This window comes from Neopsephotus bourkii, unplaced genomic scaffold (genome assembly GCF_033783945.1).
Source record: "Neopsephotus bourkii isolate Nb327-2 ecotype Australia unplaced genomic scaffold, CSIRO-AGI_Nbou_v1 NB_196, whole genome shotgun sequence".
NCBI classification, from domain to species: Eukaryota; Metazoa; Chordata; class Aves; order Psittaciformes; family Psittacidae; genus Neopsephotus; species Neopsephotus bourkii.
Genome location: NW_026900709.1, coordinates 7896201 through 7921929, shown reverse-complemented (window position 1 = coordinate 7921929; position 25729 = coordinate 7896201). Strand labels below are relative to the sequence as shown.

General features: G+C 37.5%; 1 protein-coding gene across 6 annotated transcripts in view; it reads left to right on the top strand.

Moving 5' to 3' along the window:
• The window catches only part of NBEAL1 (neurobeachin like 1), an 80319-nt gene that overhangs the window by 36339 nt on the left and 18251 nt on the right, over nt 1-25729 (top strand). For 4 of the 6 annotated variants that reach the window (XR_009729330.1, XM_061378886.1, XM_061378903.1 and 1 more), the window contains 26 exons: nt 958-1041; nt 2574-2672; nt 2768-3348; nt 3816-3948; nt 4469-4588; nt 5875-6178; nt 7604-7689; nt 8088-8177; nt 10304-10472; nt 11521-11654; nt 12027-12186; nt 12283-12385; nt 13636-13792; nt 14374-14532; nt 14886-15045; nt 15314-15402; nt 16221-16802; nt 17388-17563; nt 17918-18071; nt 19576-19704; nt 20690-20995; nt 21071-21244; nt 22165-22322; nt 23015-23139; nt 24046-24172; nt 25241-25389. Coding sequence is in view for 5 of the 6 variants with exons in the window: in XM_061378886.1 (XP_061234870.1) it covers nt 958-1041; nt 2574-2672; nt 2768-3348; nt 3816-3948; nt 4469-4588; nt 5875-6178; nt 7604-7689; nt 8088-8177; nt 10304-10472; nt 11521-11654; nt 12027-12186; nt 12283-12385; nt 13636-13792; nt 14374-14532; nt 14886-15045; nt 15314-15402; nt 16221-16802; nt 17388-17563; nt 17918-18071; nt 19576-19704; nt 20690-20995; nt 21071-21244; nt 22165-22322; nt 23015-23139; nt 24046-24172; nt 25241-25389 (4708 nt within the window). In the remaining variant the exon portion in view is untranslated. The remainder of the gene's footprint in view (nt 1-957; nt 1042-2573; nt 2673-2767; nt 3349-3815; nt 3949-4468; nt 4589-5874; nt 6179-7603; nt 7690-8087; nt 8178-10303; nt 10473-11520; nt 11655-12026; nt 12187-12282; nt 12386-13635; nt 13793-14373; nt 14533-14885; nt 15046-15313; nt 15403-16220; nt 16803-17387; nt 17564-17917; nt 18072-19575; nt 19705-20689; nt 20996-21070; nt 21245-22164; nt 22323-23014; nt 23140-24045; nt 24173-25240; nt 25390-25729) is intronic. The other 2 variants (XM_061378913.1, XM_061378896.1) reach the window with 1 other exon arrangement.

The window sequence follows — 25729 nt, the reverse complement described above, 5'->3', positions numbered from 1 at the left end:
GCCTGTTGCTTTAATTCTTCCCAAAATACTGTGTAAAATTTCAAATGCAAATTGTTGTATTAATTTTATAGTAGAATGATTTTGTTCTGATTTAAAATGTAAAGAAATGCTAAATTCAAGGTATGGTAATTACAAATTGCGATTCTAACTAATAGCTTTGGCTTTTGTAGAAACTCAGTGCAGCACTCTAACCGCATGTAAATGTTTGTTCACATCTAACACTGTCTTTGATTCTTGATGCTTCATTTTCAAAATATGTCTGATATGCATATAATATTTCAGAGATGATGAAACAGAGTATGTTTGTTTGCAGTTTTGCTAATTGGATTTACTGATGGATGTGAAATAGTGCTCCAACATTTCTGTCCTTAAAACAACCATAGAAATACCAACATAAACAAGAATTACAGGGTAAAAAAAACAACCTCAAAAGATGGCTTAATTTGGAAAAAGAGATGTTATGTATCCAATGAGGCTATGAGTGAGGCAGCCACCTTACTGTGCTGGTGTAATTTCTCTCATGTTTTGTTTGTGTGTGTGTGCTGTATTGGTGTGTAGAGGCTTGGATGGAAAAGGAAACACTTCATATGAGCTGCAGGTGCCTGACTGTCCAGCAGCACACACACACATACTGCAAGAGGTTTCTAATTCGTTTTCCTCCCTCCCTCTTGAGGTTGTCCATTAGACGCATGAGGAAAACCTGTTTGTCCATCAGAATATTTGAAGTGCAGTGTATGTTGTGAGTGCTTCTCTCCTCTTGAAGTATGTGGCTAGTTGTCTTCTGTCATGTAATTCCTGTAGGCCATGGGATGATGAAATCTTGACTGGTGGGGAAATGATTTTTGAAGCATGTTAACAAACTCTTGGTTTCCCTCCTAGCAGGAGGGCACAGTATAGATTTTGGAGCTGAACTGTCTTTGTGTATTATTATATAACTTCTGTACCTGCTACTTTCAGGTGTTTCAGGGGCACCTAGACCGCTTGGCAGTTTCAACCATTCAAGCCCTCACTGCAGTAATGCACAATTCTCCAGCTGCTAAGGTAACAGTTTATGCAGAGGTCTGTTTGCAGTAGGTTTCTTGATCTTGTGTTCAGTTAGTGTTTTTATTGCAGTATCTTGATGAATCTTGCTAGTGAAGATGAGCAGGTTGTGGTCACACATTCTTGCCAGATAGGAATAGTGATTAGAATCCTTTATCCATTTATATGCATTTAATGGGTGGACAGTGACCCATCTTTCTAACAAAACTGGAAGATTGAAGTATGAATAGCATTTGGAACCTTTGTAAAAGGAATACATCATTATTTGCCGCATGAATATTTGGGGTAGAATTCATGGATATTTGCAGGAATTTTCAGGTAGGAGTCTGTGTTGTAGTTTTATTATAGCTTTAAACTAACCCAGGATAGTACTGCTGTCCAAACGGTGGTTTTGCCATTCCCCTGACTTTCACAGAATCACAGAATGGTTGAGGTTGGAAGAGACCACTAGGTGTCATCTAGTCAAATGTTCCTGCTCAGCAGGGTCACCTAGAGCACTCTGCTCATGATTGTATCTAGGTGGCTCTGGAATATCTCCAAGGAAGGAGATTCCACAACCTCTCTGGCAATTTCCTTTATAGTTATTCTTGTGATTTGATAAATGGATAGGCTGTGGCTGGTTTGTGAATCTGACTGGAAGGTAAGCCCACAGAAAATTCAGTGTATTTATTCTTAGACTGCTGAGTTCATTAGGTTCACACCATGGTTGAACGATTCCCTAGTCTTGGCATAGAGAAAGGGATGTGGCTGTACAGTGGAGGCTAAAGAGTGGGAGTCGTCTGGTTTGATTGCTATTTGCTGTACAGTCAGAGTGAGTTATGCGCCTTCAGAGCATTACTCAGAGTGCTTGTTTCTCCACTGACTATGGAAAGCCTGGGAAGGTTTGTATGTTGGAGGTGGGGACTGGCTGTGATTCACAAAGGGTCAGTAAAGTTTTCAGTTGTACTCCCACCGCAACCTATATGTTTATTTCTTTCTGCATTTACCTAAGAAACCACCTCACTTCTGACAGATTTGTCCTTTTGCATCTTGATATTTTATTTTCATAAAATCAGTTCATTTTCAGAAAAGCTTCCCTGGAAAACTTCTCTAATTTTTGAAGTGTTCAGAATGGGTGGTTTTTCATCAAGCTAATCTAGGAAAGTCTTTCACTCAGAAATTAATAGCTGAATACTTCTAATTCTCGATGTAATAACTTCATTTCATGCTATAGTTTGCATTAAAAAATGAAGCTATTAGTATTTTGTGACAGAACTAACATTTTTATTATACAAAATCAATTATATTCTTATACAGGTAATAATTAAAGTGTAACTTTTAATCTTTAATTTATCTGCATGCTGCAGTGAAATACTTCTCATATGAGCATGCTAGAGATTACACATTGGACATAGCAAAAAGAGACTTCTAGCCTCCATTATTCTTGCATTCTAATTCTTTTGTGTCTAATATTGTGTTAAATTAGAACCTGTGCAGAACGAGCAATTTTTGTCCATTTTATTTGTTAGTGAGACTGGGATTTTTATCCTCAGGAGGTCTTCAAAGAGAGGATTGGTTATGCACATATCTATGAGGTACTGAAATCGTTGGGTCAGCCCTCACGGGAATTGCTGGAAGAACTCATGAATATGGTGAGATGTGCTTTTTTGAACACTAAAATGCTTACAACTTTTCAACAGTACCTCTAGCTCTATTTTATTGTATTTCGTATCTGCTGTTTTTTCAGGCTGTTGAAGGTGACCACATGGCTGTTGGGATACTAGGCATTAGTAATGTCCAGCCCTTATTGCTGCTTATCCAGTGGCTTCCAGAACTAGAATCACATGACCTGCAGATTTTCATCTCAAATTGGTTGAGGCGAATCTGCTGTATTAACAGACAGAGTCGTGCCACGTGTGTCAATGCGAACATGGTCATCCGTATCATTGACACACTGAAGTCCCACTCTGCGCTCCACTCTACTTGTGCAGAGAACCTCATTGCCCTTCTGGGCTCTTTGGGGAGCCAGTCAATGGGCTCAGAAGAACTGCTTCAACTAATACGGCTCCTGAGGACAGAGGAACCAAAACAAGTTCACCCTTATGTTGTTCCAGTGATGCGAGCCATCCTGGCAATGGCCCGAAAGCAGGGCATGGCTAGTGCTTTGCAGTATTTCAACTTGTACCACAGCATGGCTGGAATTGCTGTTCCATCAATTCACAAGTGGCCAGGCTCTGCATTTTCTTTCAATGCTTGGCTCTGCCTTGACCAGGACCGGGTGGACCCTAGCACAACTAGCAAAAGTGGCAAGAGGAAGCAACTCTATAGGTATAGTTACTGTAACTACATCAACAGCACAAATCTTGGTAATCTGTTCCCTGTGCACATGATACCCTATCTGTTTATAGAATGCAATATATAGTGCTTAGTTTGTGAAAGGTATCAGTTTCACCTGTCACCCGAGCCAGACTGTGTTGCAGAAGCAAGCATGTAGTTTCTCCATTATCATGGTTTCTTGTCTACAGTTTCAATATCCGCAATACCAAGTTTTGTTAAGGTTCATAGCTTAAGCAAAACAAGATAAAAACCATCTCAGAACAGCCTTTTCACTGTTTCCTATGAAAGTGGTTTTCTATGAGAGCACAATGAAAAGGACACTTCTCAAATAGTAAATGTTGGCCCAACGACAAGTGGATAAATTGATTCTCTCCTTAATGAATGTACTGTTAGGTGATTTCCAGTAGTTTTGATGAAGTAAGTCCTTGATTGTGTGTTTTGTTGTCTTTTTTCTGTAGCTTTTTTACAGGAAGCGGCATGGGTTTTGAAGCATTTATTACGTACTCTGGGGTACTGGTGGTTGCAGTTTGCACGAAGAGGGAATATGCGACAGTGATGCTGCCTGACCATTGTTTTTTTGACTCTCTCTGGGTAAGATCTGATACTAGAAAGCATTTTGATTAGGATAGTTCTGTTAGCTCAGGAGTCAAATTCTGATTTTTTTTGGTTATTTTACAAATGGTCTATTATGTTTAAATAATTCATGGCATAAGAACAGATCTGATCTCAAATAATGCAAGCAATTCCCATGTAGATTAGCAGTTGATTGAGCTAAATTATGCCTATGTTAATAAGCATTTGTTACTGCACAATGCTGTAACCATCTTATATTTGAGATTTTTATATATTAAGTTATAACAAGTATAGGTGGCTGTAGTGCTGTGTGAATAAATTAAGTGTGCTATTGTGTTTCTGCCTTGCTTTTTTCTATTCACATACTTAAGGACTGATGTGCATTATGATGAAACCTGTTTAAAACAGCTTATCTGTTTAGGATTAATTTTCTTAAGTGGTTTCCTCACCAGATTAGTGGGGATGAAGTTACATATTTCTGTACAGTCATTTCGCTGCTTTTTAATAATGACCCAGTTATTTTATATTGCTTAACCAGCACAACATAACTATTGTTCACATGCCTGGAAAGAGGCCCTTTGGTCAGAGCCTTGTGTACATCTATGTCAATGGGCAGCAGAAGGTGTCTGCTCCACTTCGATTCCCTGCCATGAATGAAGTAAGTTCACCTTCCGAATCATACTCCTGTTGTATTGAGCTCTTATAGAACAATGAGACCAGAGTTGGCTTTTTTTAATTTGGAAATTGTATGGGAGTTTAGGATACCTTAACCTATTGCTGTAGGCTTCTGTTCAACTTTGGACAGTGTCCAGAGTATCAGTTTGGAATATAACTAACCATTCATTAATTCTTGCTTAGTCATCTCAGTTTAAAAACCAAACAGAAACTCCCAGCCAGATTAGTTTAGATTGTGAGGTTTTCCTCAAAATAATAATCTGATCCTACTGACATAATTTTAGTAAATCATAATAAATCACAGCTCTGCTAGTAGGATTGTTGTGTCAGTCCTCAATGAGGAATATTACCTGTTGTTTTCAGCAGTAACTTTTTTTATTTGTATTTTATGGATGTTCCCTTAATATGCTAATCTCTCATCTGTGTAATAATCTCTCATCTATGTTAGCTGGATAAGCAGTTTACATGGAGATAATCTAACTATTTTGAATATTTCACATTTAGCCTAAAAAAAAATCATACTAGCCATCAAAATAAGTATATGTCATGTTTAAGCTTTCTTTGTCACTTTTGTCCATTCCTTTTGTGGAATAAATTCATTATAAGCTGGGCTACAGCACTAAGCATTCTTCCCTCTTTTGTAAATCCTAATTTTTTGTTAAATATGTGGATCAAACACTTAATTTGGACACAGTCCACTTAAACACTCAAAAATGAGAGTAAATAATTTCCGTTGCAGGATAAAACTCTGGATAATGGCTCATCTGTAGAATAAGCACTATAAACAAACTAGCTAAAAGCAGGGGAAGTAAGCCTCTCATGGGAGCATCTATTTGAGTGGAATAGCTTATATGAGAAATACAAGTAGCAGATATGCTGGGCTAGTATTTGGGAATATAATCCAGAAAAGGAACGTTTACCAGGGTATTTGGAGCACCATAATCTTGGCTCTGCTGCCACTAGAGGTTGGCAGGAGGTCGGGCAACAGCTGAGGTGATCAGATGGCTCTTAATTAGAGAAAGTCTGCTGTTGTGTAAAGCGTATGGTGGTTGTTTTTTTTTTTGGCCTAGTGCTGGATTGTTGCTTTTCCGGGGCATGCCAGAACTTGTTGGCATGCAACAAGTTTACTAAATTAAACTCTTGGTTTAATTTATTTAGTTGAAATTTGTTAGAGATAATCTTAAGATTTATTTTGGAAACTGTGGAAAGGAGCAGGTTAGATTTACAGTATGTGTTGTGTTTTGTTTTCTTCCATCCATGACTCTCTAGTCTTTTACATCTTGCTGCATTGGTTCAGCTGGTCAAAGAACAACAACACCTCCTCCATCTCAGATTCCAGATCCGCCTTTTTCCTCCCCCATTATGCCCCATCGGACATCACTTGGGGGCATTCTCTCTACAGGAAGTTGGAGTGGGGTGCTTGGAAAACCAGAGCTCATCACCAAGATGATTTCAGCAGGGACTCAGGACAGTGAATGGGGGTGTCCAACATCTTTGGAGGGCCAACTGGGGTCAGTTATCATCTTTCATGAAGCACTGCAACCTTCTCAGGTGAAAGCATTATATTTAGCAGGTAAGTGTTGATTATACTGGTTTTAGTGGAATAAAGGTATGAGTTATGACAAGATCCCACTGAGCTTTGCTCTATACAGATGCAAAATGAAGTTATAACCCAGAAGAACTACAGAGCTGACCTAAGCGAGAGGACCTTAAAACAAGCTTAAAATGGAAATATAAGTACTTTATGAAGTTTTTATTTAAAATGTTGTATTTGCATTAGCTCCTCTGTCGTATGTACAGACCTGTCAAAATCAAAATGTTAAGTAGTATTTTCACTTGCAAGTTCTTAATTTTTGTGGAAAGTATTGCCCTTGTTTTAATAGGACAATTAAAGGTGATTTATGCTTGAGGATTTTTCCACAAGAATCAATTAGTAAATAAAGGGTCATTTAAAAAAAAGAAAAATCTGATGAAGTATGTCCTACAGCTCAAGGTATTAAGGTGTTAAGTTCCATAATGACTTGAGGTTGTTAGAGATTAGCATAAAGGCACTTCCAGCATTTAAAAGAAATATTTTGTGTTACCAAAAAAACCTCTCTTAAAGTTTACTCATTTTGTGGACATTTGGGCTTGATGACAGAGAGATTTGTGACAAATATGAGGCAGGTATTTCAAAGACAGAAACATTAGATCTGTTTGAGTGTATAAACCCCCCTTCTTTGTATAGTTTAGCTTTTATCAAGAATGTATTTCTTTTTAAGCAGACCCTCTGGAACGATTATTTAAGTCATAGAGACTGCTTCAAAATGTATCTCAAATAGGTATGGTTCAGAGTGTCCTTTTTGTTGCTGCAGTAAAGCATAATAGTATAAAATTTGTGAAGGTTGAAATCTATCCAGTGGGCTCTTAACATATATAAGGAAGAGTGACCAGCAGGTCGAAGGAGGTGATCCTGCCCCTCTGCTCTGCTCTCATGAGACCTCACTTGGAGTACTGTGTACAGTTCTGGTGTCCTCAATATAAAAAGGATATGGAACTGTTGCACCAAGTGCAGAGGAGGGCCACGAGGATGATGAGGGAGCTGGAGCACCTCCCATATGAGGACAGGCTGAAGAGAAGGCTGCATGGAGACCTCATAGCAGCCTTCCAGTATCTGAAGAGGGCTTATAAGGATTCTGGGGAGGGACACTTCATTAGGGACTGTAGTGCAGGACAAGGGGTAACGGGTTCAAACTTAAAACAGGGGAAATTTAGGTTAGATATAAGGAAGAAGATCTTCACTTTAAGGGTGGTGAGGCACTGGAATGGGTTGCCCAGGGAAGTTGTGAATGAGAACCAGGTTGGACAGAGCCTTAGGTGACAGGGTTTAGTGTGAGGTGTCCCTGCCCATGGCAGGGGATTGGAACTTGATGATCTTAAGGTCCTTTCCAACCCTAACTATTCTATGCTTCTGTGACTCTCTATATATGTATATAATTTTAATATATTTTTTTAATAGGTCCAAACTGTTTAACTCCTTGGAAGTCTCAAGAGGCTGAAGTAGCAGATCTCCCCAGTAAGGTGTTGCTCCATTATACACCAAAGGTATGAAACAGTACACAGTGTGCATTTATTTCAAAATATGTTCTAGGTGGTCTGTTTTGCTTTGTGATTGTTGTTTCATAGGACAGGTGAGCTTACCATCTTTACACTGTGGTGGTTATGGGAAGGTAAGGAGCATTGAGAGCTTTCTTAAAGTACAGTCTTGCACAGGGCTTTGTTTTTGTGTGGCAAAAGGACAGAATTACTTTGTACAATTGTGAATGTCAAATCTAACATAACATGTATGATATTCCAGGAATTCCAAATTGTTAAAATACTTCAATATCAACACAATGGCACAAACTTCTTGAAACATATTATGCATTGTTTATAAATCTTGTGTTCATTTATCTGTAACTTGGGTCCTAAATGATATTGTAGTCTCTTCATTTGTTTAACAGGCCTGCAGAAACCCAATTTGTCTTGATCTGTCTGCAAATCTTTTACATGGAAGGCTAACTGGAAACAAAGTAGTGAACTGGGACATAAAGGTAAATTCATTCTGAAGCAGAACCAGCTGTGAATATGACAGTGGTTGCATAAGTTCAATTAATTTTTGGAATGTGGAGGTCAATATCATAATGCAGATACAGCATGATTTTGTAATGAGAATTAATGGGTTAATGCTGAAGCTGGAGTAGTATTGCATTAAATTTACTGATAATTTAAAAGGGCTACTGCTCTTATCATAGATAATGCATTGAGATATTTTGTGGTGGCTATCTATTTTTCATAATCTGTTCAATACATGTTTTGTATTGAAAGCGTTTTATCATTTCTAGTGAGTTCGGTCATGGTTTTCTTGTAGTCTTAAACTCTGATTTAGATTAAGAATAGTAGCATTAACACATGTGACTTCTGCTGTGTTAGTCGTAAAGAATACTTTTGAATTGCAGACTGACTTCAGCAGAAAGCAAGCTCTAGAATTCATATATTGCAAGCACCCAGCATTTATTTTAAGCAATAAGTTAGTCTAGTTATTTATTTTGGTTTGGGTTGGCAGGGCTAGATGATCTTGCAGTCCAAAAGCCTCATTTCAGAGAAAAAAAAAAACAAATATTCACTGTAGTCCTCTGCACTCAAAGTCTGAGTGTAGAAAACTTGTCAATGAATTGCCCTATCTTTTTTGTCTTGAGAAAGAATATACAAACAAATATGAGCTGCTTTTTATGTTTAAGGACGGTGTGCAATCAACTATTCTAGCAAACTAATAAGGAATACTGTTGAAGCTACACTGTGAGTATGCTGACTTGTGAAGATAAATGTTAAGAAAAGTCAGATACTTGCTAGTGAATTTTGATATGATATGAATAGTTTGATAATATTGCAGTTTGTTCTCTTCATCCAGTAGTGGGAAGAGGCTTGAGTGAGGAGTGTTCATATCTCTGGCTTTATAGGAAAGCATGTTGTGAGTACAAGTCGTAGGAGAATCATTCATTAGAAAACATGATGGCGTTTAGCACCCTCTTGAGGAGGACTAGAGTGTGGAAAAACCCCTGAGAGCTGATGAGGATCTCATGAGGAGATAGGGGCAGCCTAGAAGGAGCTACAGTTACTGCTGTCTTCTGGTTCAAATTCTGTTTTTCAACCTTAAGTTGATTTCTGTTTCCAAAAGCTGCCAGTCTGTCGGCCTCTTGTTTTGCTCAACCATCCCAGAAGTCTTCAGCCATGAGATAAATTTTGCATAAATAAAGAACCTTCTTAATATAATTGTTCACTTTTTTTAAATTCACCTTAATAAACATAGGCTGGAGAGGGAGCATCACAAAGGCACATGGAGTAACTGAAAAAGTAGAAAAAAAATGAAGAGGAAAATGATTATTTTCTTTACTTCTCCCCAATATTTCTGACTGGGACAGGAGAATAATATCTAACGTTAATAAATAGGTTTACAGGATATTGGGCTGTTACAATTTTACTGTGCAATAGTTTTCATTTGATTAAGATGGGCAAATTAACAGGTGTGTCCAGCTAGTTTGCTGAGATCCTAATTTTCTAAGTGGCATTGTGAATCACTTCTAGAAATCTGATTTGAGTATCTTATACCTCACCACAAGAAGTGAAATCTTATGCTATCCCTGCTTGAGGAGGGAGGAAAAAAGGGGGCTTAGAAGACCTGTATTTTAAAGAGGCTTAGAACTGAAGTATGTGCAAAGTTACCTGGGGGGGTGGAAATCAAATTTTATTATTTATTAACTGTCTGAAGTTGAAATCTTGCAGGAATGCGATTAAAGCATGTGCAGTGTTTTCTTACTGTTTGCTGTGAGTATCTGAGAAATAGGAGAAATGTTTTTCCTAGTTTTCAAATATACTTAGCAGAAGATTCTTTTTAAGATTTGTGTCTTTCACTTCCCATGTTTATGTGGGGAGAGGAGGAAGGAAATGTGAAAATGCACTTTCAAAACAAGAGCTGACAAGAAGGTATGTATATAATTGCAGTGTCTGAAACTTGGGGAGTTCTGTTAAACAGTGTTTTAAACTAGTTTCAAAGTGGTATGTGAAACATTCTGATTAATTTGTGTGTAAGGTTTCTTGTATGTGAAGTAAATTTATGTTACATAGCTTAGGGATTTTAGTTATGGTGATGTTTTTCCTGCTTTTTTTCCTCTTGGTTTAGGATATGATCAACTGTATTGGTGGAATAAATGTGCTGTTTCCATTGCTGGAGCAGATCAGTTTTCTTGGTGGAAAGGTGCCCGAGAAGTCTGAAGGGGAAACTCTACCTCCAGAGCTAGTTACTCCTGTAGAGGGAGACTGGGTAGTGTTGTCATCCACGAAGGCATCAGGTAGGAAACTGCACTTGAACTGAAGTAATTTTTAAGCTAGTTTATTAAAAATCTCCCTGTAATGACAGAAAGCCATTTTATTATGTGCTACCTTTTGCAGAGTACCTGTGTAAAGCTGAAAGGTTTTTTCTGTTCTTCGGTATCTGACATAGATACTCAGGATGAACTGTTTAGCACTCTGTAAAATTAACTTATGTATTTCAAATATAGCTATATTTAATAGTATTATGTTTCTTTTCATGATTTACTATTACATTAGTGTAATTCTGAAACGTTTGTTCTGATCGTTTTGAGAAATTGTTTGATGCAAAGCCTACTTATGTCAGTAGGAGGAGCTTTCCTACAACTTGAGTGCTGCATCAGGCAGCCACACAAATAATTTGCAGCATCAGAGCAGTATTGTTTAGCCTTTAGCCAAATTTTTAGTAAGACAATGTTCAAACTCCTACCTATTCCACACAGTCAGATTTTCAGATTTTAGAATTAAAATTCAAAAACATGAAAAAGGAAGCTTTAAGGATACTTCTTTTTTTGTTATTTTATTTTATTTTTTTTTTAAACTGTGCTAATACCACTGAAAATGAACTTTGATCTTAACAGCAAACTGGGGGAAATGAGACCTTGCAGTGGAAAAGGGGTTTACCTTTTTTGGTAGGTTGGTTGGGTTTTTTCAGATGACATGAAGTGAATAATTTTTAAATTAAAATCTTAAATTTTTTGCATATCATGGCTAGAAAGTGTTAGTTTTCTACTAGAGAGGGATAATACTGCATCTTATGTAAAAGACTGTAATTGAAAGAGGATGTCCAGTGTACAGCCAGATGGATAAAGCAACTGAGTCAGGTTCTGGAGAGACATTGAACAACTATGACTCTGCACTGGAAAAATCTAAAGACAGCTTGCAGCTAGGGAGCAAACAGAAAAGAAGTTGGGGAGCTCAGGAAATAGCGAGGAATATGAACACTTGATTTTACTTCTTCCCTCTGCTTTTGTGCAGTGGTCCAACAATAAACCATGAGGCTTTTGCTACTGCTGTTCTGTTTTGCAGAAGCCCGCCTGGAGAAGAACATTGTTGCAACTTTCATCTTGACCATAAAACATTTTATTCAGAGGCACCATGTTAACCAAGAAAATCTCATTCACTCCCATGGAGTTGCCACGCTCGGAGCCTTGTTACAGAAGGTGGGGAAGTTAGAGGAACATCCTTTAGTAATGAATGCTATGGATGAGGTCCTGATTACTTTAGAACTCTTAGTTTAGCCAGGATGCTAAGATCTTCAGAGGCTTTCCTATCTCATTTTTCTGAAAAACAAAAATGGGAGGAGTTGATCTTGATTTGTGAAGTGAAACACTGTGTTTTGGCTTTTTTTTATGTTCTACTTTTTTGTTATACATACTGTGTTTGTATGATCATTCAAACTGGACTGGTTTTGTGTTTCTTGTATTGCTTTAATGTAAGCAGACATTGCTGTAGAAGATAAAAGAATCTCAAGATTTGATTTAAAAAATGGTAGTTTTTTAGTACATTGCTAACACCCGTTTTCATTTTGAAAGGTGCCAAGCATCTTAATGGATGTGAATGTCCTCATGGCTGTGCAGTTGTTGATAGAACAAGTCTCTGTAGAAAAGAACATGCAGCTTTTGCAACAGATGTATCAACACTTACTTTTTGACTTCAGTATCTGGAACAGTGGAGACTTCCCCTTCAGAATCGGTGAGCTCTTGGCCTTGGGCAACTGTGCAATGACACAGTACACTTCACTTGACAGAAATCTTTATGTAGGTTCTAATAGAAAGCTTTGCTTTGTAGGGCACATACAGTATCTTTCTACAATCATCAAAGACAGCAGAAGAGTCTTCAGAAAGAAATATGGTGTGCAGTTTCTTCTAGATACACTCAGGATTTATTATGGGTATGAGTTTTACCTCTTCTAATTCCTCATTTATTGTATGTGGCTGTTGGTTCGTTTTGTTTTTTTTATCCATTATCCTGGTAAGAAAATTAAAAAATAAATCTGAAGGTTGTTTTTTTGGTGGTTGATCTAATTCTCAAAATAGCACTTTTTTTTTTCCATTTGACTTAATACTTTTCCTTGACTTTAATTTTTATGACAGTGTCATGGTTTAACCCCACCCCACAACGAAGCCTCTTGCGAGCTTCCCCCGAGTGGGTTAGGAATGAGAATTGAAAGAGTAAAAGTGAGAAAACTCATGGGTTGAGATAAAGACAGTTTAAAGGGTAAAGCAAAAGCCATTGAATGCAAGCAAAGCAAAGTAAGGAATTCATTCACCACTTTTCATCAGCAGTCGGTTGTTCAGCCATCTCCAGGAAAGCAGAGCTCCATCACACCTAGTGGTTACTTGGGAATATAAAAGGCATCACTCTGAATGTCCCCTCCACCCCCACTTCCTCCTTCTCCCAGCTTTATATGCTGAGCATGACATCATGTGGAATGGAATATTCCTTGGGTTGGTTGTATGAGGAGTAGAAAAGGCCTTGACTCAGTGTGAGCATGGCTCAGCAGTAATGAAAGCATCCCTGTGTTATCAACTGTTTCCAGCACGATTCCAGAACACAGTCTCATACTAACTACTATGAAGAAAATTATCTCTACCCCAGGCAAAACCTGCACATATAGGATTGTATAAAATTCATGTCACTTATACTGGAGATGCTTGGAAGTCATTAAAATCACAAAATTGAAGAACTCGTTATCAACAATGCAAGTTAAGTCATCATTACCATGATAAAAAGAGAGGGTGACTATCATTTTAAGTTCTTTTATATTCTTGTAGAATTTTAAGTAGGACTTTTTTAGGAATATATCATTTCGGCTTTCAGTCTTGGTGATTTATATCTGCTTACGAGTATAGTTATGTCACTGAGGAAGACTGGCTCTTTCATTTAGAGGGTGGGAGAGGAACCTGAAATACTGACCTGTATTCTGATCTGTACAAGTCTACATTTCAGGGCTTTTTTTAGACTTGGTATGTCTGGTCTACTATTGCTTATTACCATCCAGTTGCCTTACTTCAGTAAAAATTGATAGCTTGTGCCATGCTATCTGGGTAGATGAAAAATTACAAAACTAGTACAGTCTAACTGCTATTAATGAGTCATGAAGAACTTTCTTAGGTTGCCTTCCTGTTTATTGGTGTATAGCAGTAGCTGTAAAGACAGTGATTTGGCTCCTGATGACCTCAGAACAATACGGACATCTCTCTATGGATTGATCAAATATTTCCTGAGCAAAGGTGGAACACATGAAGAAATACAGAGCATCGTAGGATACATCGCTGCCACCAGTGAAGAGGAGCAGGTATCCAAGATGGCATAAATTAATAGTTTAAACTGTACATGTTTTTGATTTGGCTTCTTGGTGCTTGAAAATCTTGTGTGCTTAAAACGGGGGGAACAAAAAAGAAAAAGACCATGAGCAAGGCTTTCTGTGTGGTTATGTTTATTTGTAGCTAAGGCAGGTTATGGAAGGAGTCTGGGTGCTTGACAAAGTGCTCTGCAGGTGCCCATATTTTTACTGGTTTTCTTTCCCCCTGGGGAGAGCAGAAAGCACATCTTTTGTAATACTGTCATTAGAAAAGTTCTCTTAGTTTACAACCCTAAATTAATTGGACTGAAGCTGATCAAAAGCTCTAATGATGGGGTTTCTATTTAGTAGACATCAAGAGAACTTGAACTTGCTTTGCAGCTCTGATTAGGAGTTTGATAAGGTGCTCTATATATGGAAAAAAATTTAAAATTTTAAATGCCTAATATAGAGCAGATAAAATGTCTACTTTATATAACAAGTGAAGGGTAAAATTTAAAAGCCAAGGAAATTCTTCCCAAACAGCACAAAGCCTGAATGAGCTGTGGATTAATGCAATTGTCTTAATTTTGTAGCTGTGTGGAATTCTGGATGTTCTCTTCAGCCTACTTCATTCCAGCCCAACCCCAGACCAGCTTTTTCTATTGCTTTTTGAACCAGGGAACGCTGATATTCTTTATGCTCTGTTATTGCATCAAAGGTACTCTGACAGACTTAGAGAACTTGTGTTCAAGGTAATGAATTGAATTCTATGATCTTAAAGTAATCAATTGAATATAAATTTTCATTTTTTCAGTGGTCTGACTGCAGAAGTGTATTGCAAAAATACTAAATCTCCAAGTTCTATTAATTTTTTCTTCTCTCATGTTAGCTAGATGTTATTGCTTGTTAAAATAGTCATGGTGGAGTTAGTATTTTCTTGAAATAAAGTATTGGGATCTGGAAAAAAAATAAGTCCATGTTGTTTGAGTTGGCATACAAAGTAAACTTTAAAAACAGTGCTTCAACCTGTTACATATGATTTAAGTTTAAGAGATCTGGATGCTCCCTTTGTTTATTTTGCATTCTTGTGGACTTTTCATTGCAGATTCTGGAAGAGATGCTGAAATGTACTAAAGTTTATGAACGTAGTAAGCACCGTATGAGACTCAGAGAAGTGGGATACTCTGGACTGGGGCTCCTTCTGAATGAATCGCCAGTTACTGTTTCTCTTATTAAAAACCTTCTTAACCAAGTTCTGTATGCAGGTAATTAGCAAGTGTTTTGCTTAGCATTAGTAAATTCCTGCTGCTGGGAGGCAAACATACTTGCGTTTTTACTCAGGAATACTAGAGCTCTTACCTTATGGGGCTGCTCTATTTGAAGTTCTCATTAGTCTCCACTAATGTTTTCTTAGTTCCTTTAAGTTTGTTCCCTTACTACACCTGGATGTAGAAGTGAGCTCTAAGGCAATTTTTAATGTTTGGCTCTTACATTCTCTTGCATGATACCGTGTTTGTTTTTTCTCCCCTACAGATCCTGTTGTGAATTATAAAGATCTATTAGCTGTAGTGCATCTGGCTCACAGATCAGATGTAAATGTGAGAGTGGTTATCTGTAGGAAGGTTAGTCATCTCCTTTAAAACTGAAATACTGTCCTTTAAGCCTATAAGTTGTATAGTGTGGTATCTTAATTATTTGAGACACAGGAGTGATATTTGTTGCTACTGCTCTCCTAAGCAATGATTTATGTTAAAAATGAAGCCCATCTGTCATTTAATGTTGAATTTTATGTATTCAAATCCTTTTAAAAAACAGAAGAAAAAACAAATGTCTATCATGATTCTCAAATAGCTTGCATTTTTAATGTTATTTTGATGGATCATATTGTGGTTCATGAGAGTGGTCGGGGATTCAGGGAAATGATAGGAAGATAGAGAAGAAACTGAACCGTGTCTGGCTTGTATCACTGGAATTGATAGTACTGAATGTAGCTGTGAGGCACTATATTGTCTATTAAGGCTTCTCAAAGTGAAAGAAGTGAAATGATAATGTGTATTATCAGTAAGCTATTAATACTGCAACTTTCTTAATTTTTTTCCATTTAATGGTTACTAATCATCCATATTTTCTGTTCTAGATTTTCTTTTCTTATAGAGTAGTGGCTGAATAGGATTATTTGTTGTGATAACTGGCTTTAGCTGGAATTGTTGCAGAAAAGTGGCTGAATGCTTTGATACGCTTCTTTTCTCCACTACTCAGGATTTTTTTATATTTTTCCTCAAATATATTTTTCTAATGAGAAAAATTAATTTATGGCTTGTTTGCTTCTTAATAACCACAAAAAACATTGTGAGAGCATAAAATGATTATTGAAAATCTAGAATTAATGCAGTTACAAGCAGAAAGTAATGTGTAGGTGTGGGATATCTTCTATCCTTAGGTTTTGCACCTTTTGCATTCCCAGTTGGATGCAGCACAACAGATTTCTCAGCAGCTGGGCTGGCAGGACACTTTGATTAGACTATTCCTGAAAGAAAACTCAGATGTTCGGATTGTCTTTAAAGAGAACAGGGCTGATTCCACAAGGAAAGAGGAAAAAAAGCCTCCTGTTGAAGAGCTTCAGAAACATGAATCTGATAAGGCAGAGGGAGACAAAACTGGCAGCTTTGCATCTGTTAATGGTCTGTTTGATCAATGGAGTTTAGAAGACAACAAATCCCTGGATGTCCCTGCTCATTTCTGTGTTACGCCATTGGAGGATGCATCCACAGTGGAGATGTCTTTTAGGTTGGAGGACCGAGAAGAACTGTGGCACAGTAACCCTTCACATTTAAGTTTAGATCTGTCCAGTGTGGACTCCTATGAATTGGCTGACATTGTGAATCAGATGACAGATAGCCAGCCCAGCACACCATCACCTACAGAGAGCACAAAACCATTCTCCGGGCAGCCTGACAAAGAACTGGGTGTTGTAAATGATGTGGGCTTCCCCGCTGATCTTTCCTTATTTGAAAACCAAGGAGTAAGTAGTTCACTCTGTGTGGTTAGTTTTTACAAATGTCTGCAATTTCTTCATTTTCAGTCATCTCTCTGGATTATTATTGTCCATTTTTTGTTCTTCCCATCTTCCAACAGAAAAGCAAGCAATATATGTCTATTACAGCAATTAGGGGTATTCTGTTTTGTAATGTCTTTTTTTTGTTGAGTAGTTGGAATGGCTTTGATGTTAAAAGAATAACAACAGAAAGAACATAAGATTCCCTGCCCCTCCCCCTTCCTCCCCAATAAAATCCTACCAGCTCCCCCACCCCTCTATATTTCAACATTCTTTATCATCCAGAGGAGGCAGGGAGCAGACTTGCTGTGAAGAATTCAAGAGTAGCTAAAGGTCAGGTTGAAATAACAATGTTCAAGTCGAGTCGATATCTATTGCAATATACAAGCAAGCCAGAGTCTCTGGTATTTGCATTTTCATATATTTGGCAATTGGACTTCAGACTGCAGATTTTTCAAAAATGCTGAAACATGCAAGCATAAGGACTGTGATGAACAAGAAATGTTTTGAAAGTTTTCTAGAAGGGCTGTAAACATTTATCTTCTTTTGCAGGGGGGTGATAATGAACTCCTACAGTTACTTACAGACATCCTACTGTGTATAATGTGGAAAGGCATTGAGAAATCTGATGATGCTGCTTGGATTGAGAGAGGACAGGTGTTTTCTGCACTGACCAAACTGGGGGTATCCAATGAGTTGCTGCGGCCTTCTGATGAAATAAAACTCAAGTGAGTGTACAGTTCAAGGACAGATTCTTTCATCCCTTTTTGAGGAAAAACAGAAAAATAAGGGGCAATAGTGATGCTGGGAAGAGGTGGCTGTTTCCCAACAAGGTGTATTTTTTGTTGCTCTCTCATCGCCTACTGTCAGAAGTGTATTCTGCTACCTGTTTAGTAGTGTCATGTGGCAATAAGATGTTGAAACTGTATTGCTGGTTTCAAAGTCTCTTTGGCTTATTGAGGAGATGGCAGTTATATCACTACAGACTAGGCAGTTCAATTAAATACTTAATTGGATTTTTTTTAAAGGCACTTACATTTAGAATGTTTGATAATTACTTTGGGATTTTGTTTTCTGTGCAGCTTGCTGGAGAAGATGTTAGAATGGTCAGTCACTGATAACAGAGAATCAAAAGCTCTCCCTACACATGCTGAAAATGCCTTCAAGCTCTTGCTAATTGTACAGGATTTCCTGCAGGCAGAAGGACTAGTTAATTCAAATTTGTGGACTGAAAAGGTATAGTAATGGGATGATGGAAACACTGTGTTTACGCTGAAATAGTTGTCGGCTTAGGTACTCTCATCCCTTCTAGGCATATGCTTTTAAACTATAGGTATTAAAGGGTTCATAGTGGAATGGATTGCCCCTTAATGAGTAAAAAAGAATGAATACTTACTACAGGGGATATAGTTAATTTTGTAAGTTAAATAGGACTTTAAATGGTGAAATTTATTGAAAATCCAAGTCTCTTCAGACTGGAGAAATATTTAGAAAATGTAGGAGCTAATGAAACCATGTCAGTTCTAGCCTAAACAGATTTTGCACCATTAATCAGCCTGTATTGTGTGTTACATTGTATGTGTCCTGAATAAAAGACCAGCCAAAACTCTGCTCTTACTTGCAAGCAGAGAAATGTCACTTCTGGGCTTTGACCCATATTGGAGTGTAAACATGATTTTGTGCATATATATGCAGATAGCTCAATTTTATGTATCAGAGGCAGAAACATGAGGTCTGAGGAAGAAAATGACTAGCAAACACAGTAACTAGTAAGGTAAAGAAGCTTTCTGTCATCTGTCTGCTTCTCTTGCCTTCTTGACATATATGTTGTAGACACCCATAATTTGCCTCAACATTCATGTAATTTCTGGCAGTGGTCTTGCTTCCTTCACTGACCGAGTTGCCATTGATTTTTTATTTTTTTTTCTTAATTTTTCAAGGCCAAAGGGGAGAGGTGTTATATGTAAACCTTCATTGTCATGATAAATTGTTAAAGAAAAATCAGGTGGCTTAAGCCTGCTTTTGAAGGAAAAGAAAATACCGTTAAGAGTCATCAACACAGTTATTCCGAAGCTGTTTCCTAAAATGCCTGCTTATAAGTAAACGTAGCTTAATCTTACAGCTTTTGCTTGGTTTTGAACAGTGTCTTGGTAAAACCTTTGCTTTCTGTTATGGTCTAGCTTTCTGAAATCTAATTAGAAATGAGATATGAGCTTTGGAGCAGTGAGGGTTGTGCTAACTGCCAATTCTGAATTGAAAATAACAGAAGAATTTAAATCACTACAATATTCTAAGCAGGACAGCTTTCAGGTTGCCACAGAAGCATTCATGTGATTCCACGTCTTAACAAAAGCATGATTTTATGTTTGAGTAATTTACTAGAGGATGTATCAAGTATATTAGTTTTAATCTAACACATCTGGATAGTGAAACATGTCATTTGCCCTGGGAGTACCTACCTTTCAGAAAGTTTGCATCACTTCTAGTATGGAATTACTGACAGAAAGGAGTATTTCCTGATTTATTTATTTTGAGGTGTTTTTAAAAATACATTAATATTTTTTTTCAAGACACTGAAGTTTAAAGCATTTCACTAACTCAGTTATTCATAAAGCAGCCTTGTTTTCCTTCCTGGGTGACGGTGCAGATTGCCTCTTTGACTGTTTGAAATTATTGTGTCTCCAGCTGGAGTATCTGTTGCTAATTTTATTTCATGCAAATCTTCTTGTTTTTACAATAGCTCTTGGAAGAACTAGTGACACTCATGGATAGCCTGTCAGTCTGGTATTCTGCTGGCCTAGAAGCAATTAGGCTTTCACAAGTACAAGTTCAGTTGCTCCTTGGATTCATTGCGCAAGATAACTTACAGGTTTGTTATAAATGCCTGCAAGTGATACTGTGCTCTAAGTGCATTTTTGACGAAACTGCTTTAGCTTATGGGGGAGCTGCTCATATCAATGAGCAGACTGATGGCAGTCTTTCACCCTTCTATAGGGAAGATCATAGTATCATAGAATCGTTAGGGTTGGAAAGGACCTTAAGATCATCAAGTTCCAACCCCCCTGCCATGGGCAGGGACACCTCACTCTAAACCATATTACCCAAGGCCTCGTCCAACCTGGCCTTGAACACTGCCAGGGATGGAGCATTCACAACCTCCCTGGGCAACCTATTCCAGTGCCTCGTCACCCTAACAGGAAAGCATTTCCTCCTTATATCCAATCTAAACTTCCCCTGTTTAAGTTTTAAGCCATTAAATATTTTATTGGTTCTTACCATGGGCAAATTTCCTCTACAGTCCTGTCAATGGGTGCTTCCTGAGCCTGAGAAAGAGGTAGAGGACAAGATGTTTGAAGGTGGGACTATAAAGGCACTAGTGGCACTAAGATTTTGGTTCTACCATAAAATATATTGATTAGCTGTTCCAGGTTTACATACATTAGGTGCATATGAACCTGGACTCTTGTGACAAATCAACATTTGGAACAAAGTTAGTATAGAATATGAGCCCTTCAATAAAGCCAGAATTGTTAGTTTAAGTATGTGATTGTCTCAGTGCAGCTGTGTGACTTTAGAGTTGCAGCTGACTCCGGTTTGGTCATCATAGGACGAGTAAGTGATCAGTGCCCATGTAGAGCCATAGAATAGTTAAGGTTGGAAAGAACCTTAAGATCATCTAGTTCCACCCCCCTTTGCCATGGGGAAGGACACCTCACAGTAAACCATCTGATGCAGGTGTGTCTTCAGGCTATTTGGTATACAGTTAGAATATGTACATACTTCTGTGCTAAAAGGATGGGTGCTCAGAATTACTATTTTGAGAATTGTATTCATTTTTTGTTGTTTCTGTATAGGTCTGTGCTATGGCAGCAGCCAAGCTAAACACCCTTCTCCAGACCAAGGTAATTGAGAGTCAGCCTGAAGCATGCTATCTCCTGGGGAAGCTGGAAGGCATCTTGAGTAGATCAATTGAAGAGAAGACAGAAACTTACTCATTTTTGGTTCCCCTTGTTCGGACATTGGTATCCAAGATTTATGAACTTCTCTTCATGAACCTGCATCTCCCTTCGCTGCCTCCTACCAATGGCAGCCCATCTTTCTTTGAGGACTTTCAAGAATATTGCAGCTCTGATGAGTGGCAAGTTTATATTGACAAATATGTAAGTAGTAGATTCTTTTTGTATCATTTCCCCCCTCTTAGCCACGAAAGCAGGACTCCTTCAGAAATCACATAGTGCTTTTTGTTTTGGTGGGACCAGATTATTCCAAATATGAAGCAGTATGAAGAGAATTCTTTCAGACATGATCATGAGCAGATGGCACTTTACTGGAAAGATTGTTATGAAGCATTTATGGTGAACATGCACAAGCGAGACCGGGAGAGAGGAGAAAGTAAGCTTAAATTTCAGGTAAGGTTTTGAATGAGTTCAAGTTTCTGTTAGAAGGCAACTCCTGAGACAGTTCTTCTCAGAGACAGAGAAACTGAATTCCAGGATGATCCAATTCAAGTGATTGCAGGCAGGTTGATTGTTCTAAGGTTTTTGTGGGCAGTGTGACTATATGCACTTGTAAGATATGCTTTTTGATTCTGTTCTTTCTATTTAAGAGTGTTATCTGTAAGCAGTTATTTCAGGAGAGTAGGCCTTTCTCATAGTACAGCAACCTAAAATTATGCTTAGCTATAAGCTACCTCTTCTTTTATTCTGATTTCTATTTTGTAATATTAAAACATTCTCCATTATGAGATGAGTCGGGGGGTTTTTACACTGAAAACATTTGAAACCCAATAGTTCCTATTTAATGTGTGGAAAAATTGTTTTTGAACTGATTTTTCTATGTAAGGTCCAGACTCAGCTTAAGCATTAGAATTAATTGGTAATTAAAGCAAATATTGTAGCTAAGTTACATTTCTCTTCTATTCCCTTTGTCATCTTAGCAAGTATCCTTACAGTAAATCGTTCTTTACTCAGGTAGCTAAAGGGTGAGTACATTGACTCACATACTAGAATACCAGAATTTAAAGAAAAATCTTACCTATTGTAATAAGATTTCAGATAATGACAACTATACTCATAATGAAAAATTGCTTTGGTATGGATTCAGCATTGATAACTCTTAGTTCATATTTTTAAGTAGAAATTTAGCTCCACTTCTTCCAGTACTAATCATTTTAAAATTTCTCCTGTAATCATTAACTTAAATTTTCAGAAGTCTTTACTGCTAAACTTCTGTTCCTTCTTAATTTATGAGAATTTTTGGAAGCCCCAAAACTGTGTTCTCAAAGGTCAGAGTTGTTTCAGTGATAGATACATTTTTAATGGTCTTTCAGGAGCATTTTGTGGAACCATTCAGCAGAAAAGCTCGACAGGAAAATCTGCGGTACAACAGTATGCTAAGGCAAATTAACAGTCAACACACAGCTACTCTGAGACAGTGGAGAGCAGCACAGCTTTACTTGCTCTCTGAACGTGGTCCTTGGTCTGAAATGTAAGACTGAAGTTCTTAAGTCAAACCATAAATGATGCTTAAGCCCTGTTTTTTCACATGACTAACTTGCTCTTTCACATGGTCAATTTGACAAGGTTCACATGAAAACTTGTCAAATTAACTTTGATAGCCATTCTTGAGATGCAAAGTTAACATTGAATTCATCTTTTATAATGTTTTCTGCATTTAATTACCAAAATGCAAAGTTTGAAGTGTAATGCTGAGCTGGTCACCTGAAAACTAAATTTTCTTGCAACGAATAAGAAGTATTTATCAATGGAGTGTTGCAAAAACTTTTTGAGAGCTCCTATGTATCAGTGGTTCTGTTGGAAAACAGAGAACAGGCTTGATAATAAAGATGAGGTTTTTATGCATATAGGTAATTCCAGTTTAAAAGAATACATTTTGCCTGTCTTAGCTTTTTGGGGAAATTCTGGCTAAAGTTCTGGAAGTGTAAGCAATTTGATACATTTCAGTAGAAAATGAATAGTGTTTACAAAGTGCTTTAGGATGATAAGAGCTGCAGTGTGAAATACGAAATAAAATGCAGTTTATTGCTTTTATATTTTACAATATACAAGTGGATAACCAGTATTTTTCTAAATGTAATTTACAATTTTCTTTTGTAATCAGTTCATTCATATAGGTCTTTAGCTTTTTCACTGTTTTCATGACTATTCTCATTTTCTTAGGAAACGGCATCCTATTCACTGGAAACTATCAAACGTGGAAAATTTTTCACGTATGAGACTAAAACTAGTACAAAATTACAACTTCAACTCTCACCAGGATGCTAGTGACCTGAGAGATAATTTAGGTAAAGTCGTAGTTGATATTTTATTTGGTATACTGCAATCTTTACTGAAAAAAGATACATGCTTTATGCTTTGTATTTAAGAATCAGTGATGGTAGATACCTTAAATCTTGATTTTTTCCTTTATTTTCTCTGTAGTAAAATACATAATGTAAGAGTGGTGCTTTGACCTGAAACAGCATCTTCCTACTGAATTCATTTCCCCATGTTCATTGAAATGTGTATTTTCACGGGGGGGAGGGGGGATGGAAACAAAGAAACAACAACAAAAAAACCCAAACCAAAACATAAAACCAAAACAAGCCACCAAACCTGCCAAACTCCTTTGTTATATAAAAATAAGCAGCCACATAAATTTCTTTCATAAGTTTTTTTTTCAAGAAAAGAAAATAAGGAGATCAGAGAAAGTAGGCAGTATTTGTTTAAAACCTTTTGGAGCTTACTTATTAACGTGTAGGTATGACGTGCTTTGTTTCATAAGTGTGCCGAACAGCTGAGTTTAACCTACTTGAGCAGTCCTTTGGTTATTAAGACTCAAACAAATAACCCTCACTCCTGTAAACCCAAGTAAGCAAAGCCAAATGCAGTCTATTTCCATTAAGTTTGCATGATTTAAGTGTCTGGCAGAACACTGAAAAGTGTTTTTATTGGAAATGTCCACATCAGGATTCAGTTTAAAATTTTCTTAACATGTTTATGTGTTCCCTTTATACTGTTACAACTTGACATATATTTCAGTGCAGTTTGGGAGCATTTTTAGTTCTGCTTGCCCCTAAAAGTAAAGAAGTCTGGTTGCTTCTTAACTCAGTTAAAACCAACATTCCACAGTAGAAAATACACTTGGTAGTTTAGCTTCCCAAAGCGTTGTGTCAAAAAATTTTCTGAGCTCAAATGTCTACTTATGATAGGAGTGTATCAGACACAGCCCTCTAGTGAATCTCTGCTTCTGGAGGTGGTGAAGCAGGTGAAAGTGAGTGACTTGGAGGATGACGTTCTTGAACTACCTGAAGAAGACACAGCAGCCAGTTCCAACTTGTAAGTACAGAAGAGTTTAAATCTGTGCTAGGGATAGGGCGAAAGGAACAACTTTGGGAGTTGTTTGGCATGCAAAGCTTCCCTCTTTCTTTTCTGTCCTTAACAATACAATCCAGGGCTTTGCTGTAATTTTGAATAGCAGAATAGTTGCTGTTGGATTTATCATTGTGAACACTGAGAGAGAGAGCCCCAGGGATTATAAGGCAGAGCAGATGCTTGTGGTCTGTGAGGATCTAGTGGTTCATTCCTCATAGCTGGCCTGAAGCTGCAGCTACAGAATTGAGGCTTTTCTATAATGTACATTTGCTATAATTCTCAAGAAATGGCCTGCATGGTAGGGGCACAGACCAGACTGGAACAGTCTCTTGTACATAGATGCCAGGGGCATTTGCTGTACTGTCATCTGCCTAGTTGCTTAGTTGGTATTAATCTGCTGGAGTCCTCTCTGTTTAAGAGCATTCCAGAGAGAAGACTTGCTGTGCTTCCTTCATGTGCTTTCATTGAAGGCAGGGAGAGATACCAAATGCTTTGCTTCACTAACTGGACATGTGATTTTGTGCATGCATTCATGTGTTCAAGTCCAGTAGAGATGTGGCACTTCTTTGAGTGATACTAATGTGTTTTCTTATATCTTAAAGGTTATTAAATGCTTGCTTGTGATGTGTCATATCTATAGACTTCTGAGCAAGCATTTCTTAAAATGCTTCTGAAGATAACTTTAATCACATGAACCAGGTCTCAGCTCTGCTCTGAGTCAGAGCATTTAAGCACCTAGCAATTAAATAAGAAAGAGAAACACAGCCTCATGTTTTCATATTTCAAAGAAGGTCAAGTCCATTGTGCCTGAGACTGAAATATCAAACGTGAAGAGTGATGCTATTAAATGATGTTAGGTAGTCTAGTCTGAAACATCCAAGACCCCTGATAGAAGTAGCTTCATATAATAAATTATGTTGTACGTTCAATGCCATTCAAATTTGATTATTTTCTGAACTGTACTCTTTACACAAGCACCTAAGCAACTGTAAAATCTACCCAACTGCATAATGCTTGGTGGTATTTTTGTAGGGATGACAAGGACGAGCAAAGTCAGAAAGAAAAGCTAATACTGGCTGAAGACTGCGAACTCATTACAGTAATTGATGTGATACCTGGCAGGCTGGAGATCACTACCCAGCACATCTATTTCTTTGATGGTAGCATTGAAAAAGAGGAAGGTGAGCACAATCAGTCTTTCTTTTCAGTGCAGTTCAGCATTCTGTTTTTAGTAGGATGAGTGTCAAAGTAATTGTGAAGAGACAAGTTGTGAATCTGTGCCTAAAATTAATGTTGTACTTGGTGATCAGTGTCTGGCTCATCCCTTCATAATCAGGAATTTGGAACTGTACTTGCTGAGCTGTTAAATTGATTCACTATTCTTAGTATTTAGTAAAAAAAAGTTATAAAAAAATTAATCAAGTTTGATTAAAAAATTATTAACTCTAATTTGCTGCTTAAATGGCACCTCCCTCTTCTTTTTGTCAGCATTATACATTTAAAATGTGCTTTTGATCAGAA